A 7,906-nucleotide genomic window follows, 5' to 3' on the forward strand; every position below is an offset into this window, starting at 1 on the left:
TTAAAGGGATGGGACATTTCTTAGTCTTTTTGATCTGAGCCTCGCGAGCGACGCAAGGAAGCCCCCTAAGTTTCCCCTCGCAATCTCGGAAGATCATCCCCGAGACGTCTTCTCTCGAGATCCTCTTTCCACCGCTCCAAACCTCCTTCTTCCACAAGAACCTCAACCAAATTGTGATGCCACCTACCATCACTCCCGACGTGCCAACTTGGTAAGGACTATCTTTTGCTACCGTGGACGTAGCAGTGATGGCCATTCTATCACAGGCAGCAAAATATCACGTCAGCTACAATGTCTCCGATACAAACAAAACCAGAGCCTAATTCAAGTGTTCAGGCGACGATTGTCCTGCATGTGCTCGCATATCCCTTCACAAAAAACGAACAATATCGTATTAGTCAAGTGCCAGATCAGCATTCATGCCAAGGATCGCTTGAGAAATCTCGGGTACCCCAGAGTGAGCACACATTTTTGTAGAGAAGATTGGGCACGATAGGAGAACTTGTCGGGAAGGTCAAATGTGATCACTGGGGAGGAGGGCAGTAGTTTTTTTCCTTTTATAGTTGGCGAAAAAAAGAGTGCCCTATCCTGTGAATAAAGACAAGTCCTATTCTGCGAATTTCCGATTAAAAGTGTCCTAGTCTGTGTAATTTCTCTAAATTAATACAGTTTTACTTTTTCTCAAATCCAAGGCCTTAGAATTAACGCTAAGACTACTTAGCTGCCTGTAATCTAACTGACGTTGGGATCTCAACATTCCCACAGTCAATTTTAAAAAGCATGCAACTTGGAGTGCACGACCTGCGGTGCAGACAGTGTCTGACTGCTCGACCTACAGTGCGGCTGGTATGTTCTCGGTGACAGTGTCCGACTGCACGACCTACAGTGCGGCTGGTATGTTCTCGGTGATAGTGTCCGACTGCACAATACGTTTATTTTCAAGCTAGACTTCACATGTTATGTCTATTATGTCGAAAAATGGCTTTGGCAGTTTATGGTGTCTGTAAAGCCGCAATAATTATCTGCGATATTGTATTTGGCGCCTTCCAGAAAGGCACGCTCGGTCTCATACTCGTTGCTACGTCGCCAACATCTAATCTTCGACGGCTTCATAGAAGGTTGATTTCCAGGAAAGCTAATGTATGCATTCTTAGCATCCTTTTTAGTTGTTGGGTAATTAGACTCTGGGGTAGCAGCACGACTTAATGGGCTACCGCCATTGAAACAGGCATTGCGGCGATGATTAAAAGTTATCGATACAAAGGTGCACGGCTTATGTCATGGTTGAGATAGGTGTTGCAAGGCTGCGGGTAACAATGATGTGATAAGATTAAATACTTTGCGCATGCAGTTGTATTGCCGTGATCGCACTGGTAAGAGTGCCACTACTTTAAATAAATTAACAGCCAGAAAATGTCCTTTAGTTAAGGTTACACAAGTAAAAGGCGCATTACTCTATACAGTCAGCGGAGCTATGAATTGCATGTAGAATATAGGTGTACAATTGCTTTACATTTGTTGTAACATCTTGGACGCGCCCTGCTCCTCTGAAGTGGATTGATCCTGCAACTTTGACAATTTGTTTCAACAGTGCACGCTTTAAAAGCGGTAATAATTGTTATACACTGATACGCGCAGCGGTTGAGCTGTCTGCTATTTTGTATTTATCTCATATGGGTAAAATTCCCTTTGACTAGCTTAACGCAGTTCTTGTAGACCTGCCATGAGTATGTTCCTTTGACATATTTGATACCGAGCCAGTACCAAGCTAGCGTGCATGATTCTCCACATAAACTATAATCAATCTGATGTTGACCACGTGGAAACTCAGTGCAGCAACTTTGACCAGAAGCAACCTTAGAATCGCTTAGCCAGACCTCACATGGACCATCCAGCGTGTAGCCCGATGTTACGAACGAGTTGCTGGTCGGAATTTGCTGCGTCTCGGTCCCGGGGCTTGTGAGTCCACACTCAAAAATAGCTTCTTCCGTCACGTCATACAACGACTCATCATCTAGCATGGCCCGCAGTGATGTGTAACCATGTTGATGCATCCAGCTTTGAACTTCAATGCTCGTATTAACACCGTGCTCCTCTAAGTAGGCGAGTGCCATGCCTTGAAAGTCCATACCGTCCACAATGAAAAACGGGGGCGGATGCAGCACGACTTGACCCTCGACCAAGCCAAAGTTTAGTCGACGGTGACCAGCAATACAGATGATTAGTACACTTGCAATATAAACGAGAAAAAGACTCGGCGAATTTTCAGACAAACTCATGATGATCGGCTAATTGATTCAATGTTGCCACTTTCTGCACTGTTTGGGCGATGCAACGAGATACTTGCTTGATTAGTAATTTAAGAGATTTTGCCAGTATACAATGTAAAGATTCGTTTTTTAGCCAAATAACTTTTATTAAAGGAAATGTGGCGGCACGGCGAAGTTGAAGGTATCGTTATCTTGCGAGAGCTATCCCTGCATAAATTAGCATGCTATTGCAAACAAATATCTTTGTCATTGGCGACAGCATTACAAGGCATTTTGTAGAATTTATCATAGATGATATGGCATCGGGCAGAAAAGCGCACACCAATGCTGCAGCAATTCTTCTGAGCGGCTTCGTACCATCGTAAATGTTCTTATATGATAGCATCAAGGATGTCTACATGAAATAAAACGATCTATTTAAATGTGAATCGACTTACAATACTGGACACATTTATCGAATGTGATCAGCATTAAAGTAGTTCTATCAACAACAGGACGATCGGTCTAAATGCACGATCGGAGGTGGTGGGAGTTGCTCGCCTTTTGGGGCAACGAAGCTGAAACCAAATCATCGAGACTATGAATGCCGTATTTTTCAGGTGCACCAGTACGCCACAACTCGCGCGGATTCAGCCGGCCATTAGGCTTTAAGAACTCCACGTCCATGTATTGCTGGTGCCAGCGGATTAAAAAGTCAATTCGAGGCGTTGGTAAATTTCCCAGCAGCTCAGCCATGTTTTTCAAAATGCATAGGCCGTAAGGAATATCCTCCCAGAACAAACGTGAGTTTGTTGCAGGCTGAAACCTACCCTTCGAAGGCTCCTCTAGTGGCGTCAAGCAGCCAGCGTAGCCAATGTTCGTACGAAAAATTTGCAAGAGCGAGGAATGATCTAACACGTCCTTGCCATAATGCTTCACCACCCGGTCTCCCATGGGCAGCACGTCTGACAAATCAAGAGCCGAGAAGCGCTGCAGCAACGCAAGTTTGATTTGCTGAAGCTCGTTGTCCAGCATTGCTAACTGTTCCGCTGAAAACTCGTCAAAGTCGGCGTCTGTGATATCATATAACGTGGATAAAGTGATATTAATGGCCAGCGCACTAATTTCAAGTATGTTAAGCGAATCCGTACACAGTGTGAGACCCTTGCGATTTTGAAGTTCCTCAAGGGTGTAAGTCTTTTTGCCGTCCCAGTCACGAAAGATGGCATAGTAGCGAGCTGGGTGAATGATCTGGTTTGATGGGGTCAGCGTCAGGTTGAGGAAGTTAGCCACTGTTTTGCAAGGCATGTCGAATAGAGTCTGCATAAGCGTAGCAGCCTCCTGTTTCTTCTCAACAGGATAGCTGGCTACGTACAAACACTGTTTGGGGCCAATGATGCGGCACTTTTTACTGTACACATGATATAGGTTAGAATAGGAGAATCAATAAATGCGACGGCCAAGCGGCAATTCACCCGTATTCGATAGTTTTGCAGATCCACGGGATGTTCTGCAGACCAAAGAGCTACATTGCACCATAGCGGCAGCCAGATTGGTGAATTAAATGTCGTCATTCAATGCAAATAAACCGCGCTGATATTCATACCATGTCTATTTTGGCAAGCTTTTCCACACCAAGCGCTTTTTTTGCGGCCCAATCGAACCCACCCTGAGCAAACAACGCACCCAGCTTGACTCCTGACTTGAGGTAGGGAGCAATGTGCTCTAAGATGGCCGGATGCACGTGAGCGGGGGCCGTAATGAGAACTACATCGGATTGCGGAATGACGTGCTTGGCTTTCTTGGAAACAAGGCTCAGAGAGCCCGTCATAACGCCTTTATGCTCCCAGCTGCTACCTGCAGTGCTCAGCTGAAGCGTCTGCGCCCAGCGCTCAGGATGGCGCGTCAAGACCTGAACGCGCAAACCTTTGGAGGAAAGATAAGCGGCCGCAACATGTGCGCCGTTTCCACCACCGCAAATGGTGACGACACCTACGGATGCAGAGATAGACAACTTTAGCTCAGTGCATGATGTGGTGGTCATCTAGCCTGATTGATTAACCAATGGTTGTAAATCGGTGCTCCCTCTCTTATTAAATCAATCTAGATAACGAGGATGTATCGTGCAATTAGACTCTTATCAGATAAACCTTCTGCTACTGGAGTAGTCCTGAAGCCTTCTGATGCGTTTCAGCCGTCACCCTAATTGCAAAGAGCTCATTGAGTTCGTCCTTGCTGAAAGCAAAGGCCACCGCTTTGTCAATCTGCTCAATGGCGCGCGAGTAGTCTTGCATTGCCATGTAAACCTGAGCCAAGTGGCAATAGGCAAACTTGGAGCGCGGGCACATCTCCACGGCCTTTTCAAAAAGCATCAGAGCCTGATGGCCGTATTCTGTGCCCTTTTGCACCAGCATGTTACCTTGATTAATGTAGCCCATCGGGTAGGTCGGATCCAGCTCGATCGCCTTCAAAAACATTTCCTCAACAGAATTTAGATCAACGGGGCTGCCAGGTGCTTGCAACATCTGCATGTACGTTTCGCCAATATAATTGTAAATCTCCGGTACTTCAGGTGTGATACGCGCCGCTGTCATAAGATACTCTACAGCACCCTGAAAGTTACCGTTGCGCGCGTGGGACACACCCAATTGGATATAGGCCATAGAAAAGTCAGGCGCAATACTGATGCACTTCTCCAAATCGCTCAGTGCTGTCGCCATGGACAACTCATTGCTACTTTCATCGGGCAACAAATCGATTGAGTGGAGTTGGCCGCGGTGAAAGTACGCGGTGGAACACTCCGGCTTTTCAGATAGGGCCTCGTCAAACCACTCAAGTGCCTTTGTCAGGTTCTTCTGGTCAAAGCAGAGCCCACCCATACGAATTTTGGCAAAAATGGAATAGGGCTTTACGGCTAAGGCTTTCTCAAATGCATTGCGAGCCACGTCGAATTCACCACGCAAGTGGTAGAATGTTCCATTTTCAATTTGAGCTGTATAATACGCTTCGTTCTCTGGATCAACAAGCTTACATGCAGCGTCCAGATCCTTAGCAGCCAGATCATAGTTCTTTACCTTCTTCAGCGCCAATCCACGCTTCGTCAGCAGCAAGCCACGCTGATATCGAGTACTTTCGTTTGTATCAAGTGCCTCCAGCTCGCTCGTGTATTCTTCTGACGGCTTTTCTGCAAGAAAGTCGTTTTCATCGTCACTCGGATGGAATGATGAGAAGTACGATGTAACGAAAAATTGATCGGGCAGGTAACGTATGGGATTTTGCTTGTTCTGCCGGGCATCCTCAATTTCCTTAGCAGTAATAGTGCTGTGAATGCGGCTAATCTCCTGGACCAAATTCTCATCTACTTGCTCTTGATTCTCCTCCGAAATTACCAACAGACATACGTAGTCCACCAGCGAGCCACGAAGGTCGCCCGAGCAAGCTCGAGCCTTTGCGCGACGCAGATAGGACTTAAGGTGGCGCTTTTCCAGCAGCAAAGCCTTGGTGCAATCCTCCACAACATTTTCGTGGTCCTGCAGCTTTTCGTAGGCCGCGGCACGGTTTGAGTACATAACCTTGAGGTTGCGGATATCCAGTGGCTGCTGCTTCTCGCACTTGGAGATGGCGACGGAGTAAAGTTTCACGGCCCCACTAAAGTCACCAGACTTGTATTTCTCAGTGGCCAGCGTAGCGTCATGCTCAACGAGGCTAGCGGCGATTACTATATTACTATCGGCGCTCTGGCAAACCAAAGTTTTCTGCGGCGGCTTAGAAGCGGATGAAGGCACGCGTGGCCGCTTTGTATCCGCAGCAGTACGCTTAAGGTACAGGGTTAGGGCTACGAACGCTGTGACTGTAGCCATCGAAGCTAGAATAGCGAGCTGCATCAACGCGCGCTGCTCCATATCTGCGTCACGTGGAATCAAGCGTGCTGAGTGAAGTAATTACCCCACCAGTTTCGTAAAATTGTGTCGTGACAAATCATCTCCATATTTTGCCACATATGTGAGTTCGATCCTTCAGATAGTTTTACCTATTTTTCAAAGGACTTACCTTAAATTTAATTATTTTTCGTGTGAGAGCATAATTGAGTAGTAAATGCATGGTCAGAAATGTATGACCTATTCATGAATGGCCCGTACATCAAAACCAGTGATCTATTGGCCGTGAGCAAGAAACCTCCTTACACAATAAAGCATGGCCGATACAGCTGTGAACCCCAAGGCATACCCACTTGCTGATGCTAAGCTCACTGTATCCATTTTGGACCTGGTGCAGCAGGCTACCAACTACAAGCAGATTAAAAAGGGCGCTAATGAAGCCACCAAGACGCTTAATCGCGGCATTTCGGAATTTATAGTCATGGCAGCAGACACGGAGCCGCTGGAAATTTTGCTGCATCTTCCGTTGCTGTGCGAAGACAAAAATGTACCTTACGTTTTCGTCCCGTCCAAGGTCGCCCTCGGCCGCGCCTGCGGTGTATCACGCCCGGTTATCGCTGCTTCGATTACGTCCAACGACGCCTCACAATTAGGCTCTCAGATCCAGAGTATGCGCGAGCAGATTGAGCAACTTCTTATTTAAGGGACCTCGCACTGAATGCTTGCCGAAACTTCGTGCCAGTCAGTTGTCGTGTAAAGTTGACTCTTTTTCTAAAAGTTTAAGATACCAACCACTACATTGACAACCTTTGACCCTCGAAGCTTCTAATCTCAATAATCGATACACTAAAAGTTTCCCGAGACTACCCGCTCGTACTCTAATGCAAAATCTTTTATCTGGTGCATTGCCGTGGCACATCGGCACATTTGACGCCAAAATTGTCAAGCTTCATTGAATGGTGCTTAGCAACATATATGCAGCGCCGCGATATCAGCCCACGAGTCATTAAGCACGTAAGTGGCAGGCAAATGTATAGCTGCTGCCAAATCGTAGACTTTTAATATTCGAGTTCTTCGAGCGTTGTTGTTCGGCCCGAAGCCTCGCCCTTTTTCAGTTTCTTGTTTTCTGCTTAAACGCCCGCTCACATCTAGAAGCAACGAATACAACAAGCATAAACATCAGGGGCATAAAATGAAATTTCTCTAATTTATAATATGAAAATTAATGACAGTAACGGCTTCGTCAATATGTAAACAACAGACGTTTTATCTCCACAATACATTTATATATGTAAGCTACAATTCGCAAAGGATATATATTCTATTACTGACGATCTTTCAAGATCCTTAACATGCTTTTCAGCTCACATTTATTACTAAATTATAATCTAAAGTTTATCTTATTATAATAATCAAATCACTTTGCAACCTCACCAATTATACAGCTCTCATTATTTGAAATTCGGACATTTTCAACCCATTAATACCATAACTGTAACGGGGTGTATCGTTACATGATATTAACACTTAAAGATTGTTAATTAATAAATTATCTAGAAGGTAGATAATATTTGGAGGATATTACTTTATATAGTAATATTCAGAATTATTATCCATAAATAGGTATAGACCATTATATCTATTTATTCCGCAGACTAATCAGCTGTAGAGGTATCAAAGAGAGAGTTACAGATAAGATAAGTATAAGAATTCAATTACATGTTTAGTATTAGATTATAATTAAGTTAGCATTTACAAGATATAAAGAGAGACACTTAA

The 7,906-nt window shown here is 45.1% G+C and overlaps 4 protein-coding genes across 4 annotated transcripts; 1 reads left to right on the forward strand and 3 right to left on the reverse strand.

Annotated features, from left to right (window-relative positions):
- Positions 1–966: 966 nt before the first annotated feature.
- On the reverse strand, positions 967–1,347 carry CCR75_007809 (uncharacterized protein; the record flags this gene model as incomplete). Its single annotated transcript, XM_067965866.1, has 2 exons — positions 967–1,272; positions 1,339–1,347. 2 exons carry the CDS (start codon positions 1,345–1,347, stop codon positions 967–969), a joined length of 315 nt encoding a protein of 104 aa, XP_067815425.1.
- Positions 1,348–1,664: 317 nt separating this feature from the next.
- CCR75_007810 (uncharacterized protein) lies at positions 1,665–2,279 on the reverse strand (the record flags this gene model as incomplete). The annotated part of the gene is made up of 1 exon (XM_067965867.1): positions 1,665–2,279. The coding sequence occupies one exon, from the start codon at positions 2,277–2,279 to the stop codon at positions 1,665–1,667; it is 615 nt and encodes a 204-aa protein (XP_067815057.1).
- A 176-nt stretch (positions 2,280–2,455) lies between these two features.
- On the reverse strand, positions 2,456–6,242 carry CCR75_007811 (uncharacterized protein). Its single transcript, XM_067965868.1, has 4 exons — positions 3,856–6,242; positions 3,725–3,759; positions 3,401–3,660; positions 2,456–3,322 (listed from the first exon to the last, which is right to left on the reverse strand). The coding sequence occupies exons 1-4, from the start codon at positions 4,291–4,293 to the stop codon at positions 2,775–2,777; spliced, it is 1,281 nt and encodes a 426-aa protein (XP_067815056.1). The 5' UTR covers positions 4,294–6,242; the 3' UTR covers positions 2,456–2,774.
- Positions 6,243–6,443: 201 nt separating this feature from the next.
- CCR75_007812 (uncharacterized protein) lies at positions 6,444–6,830 on the forward strand (the record flags this gene model as incomplete). Its single annotated transcript, XM_067965869.1, has 1 exon — positions 6,444–6,830. One exon carries the CDS (start codon positions 6,444–6,446, stop codon positions 6,828–6,830), a length of 387 nt encoding a protein of 128 aa, XP_067815058.1.
- Between the last annotated feature and the right edge of the window lie 1,076 nt (positions 6,831–7,906).

This window comes from Bremia lactucae, linkage group LG10 (genome assembly GCF_004359215.1).
Source record: "Bremia lactucae strain SF5 linkage group LG10, whole genome shotgun sequence".
NCBI lineage: Eukaryota > Oomycota > Peronosporomycetes > Peronosporales > Peronosporaceae > Bremia > Bremia lactucae.

Coding starts and splice junctions, on each gene's coding strand:
- CCR75_007811 (XM_067965868.1), bottom strand. CDS start 4,293: ATGACCACCACATCATGCACTGAGCTAAAGTTGTCTATCTCTGCATCC. Junction 3,661..3,724: donor TGCAAAACTATCGAATACGG/GTGAATTGCCGC, acceptor TCATGTGTACAG/TAAAAAGTGCCGCATCATTG. Junction 3,323..3,400: donor TCGCAAGGGTCTCACACTGT/GTACGGATTCGC, acceptor ATGATATCACAG/ACGCCGACTTTGACGAGTTT.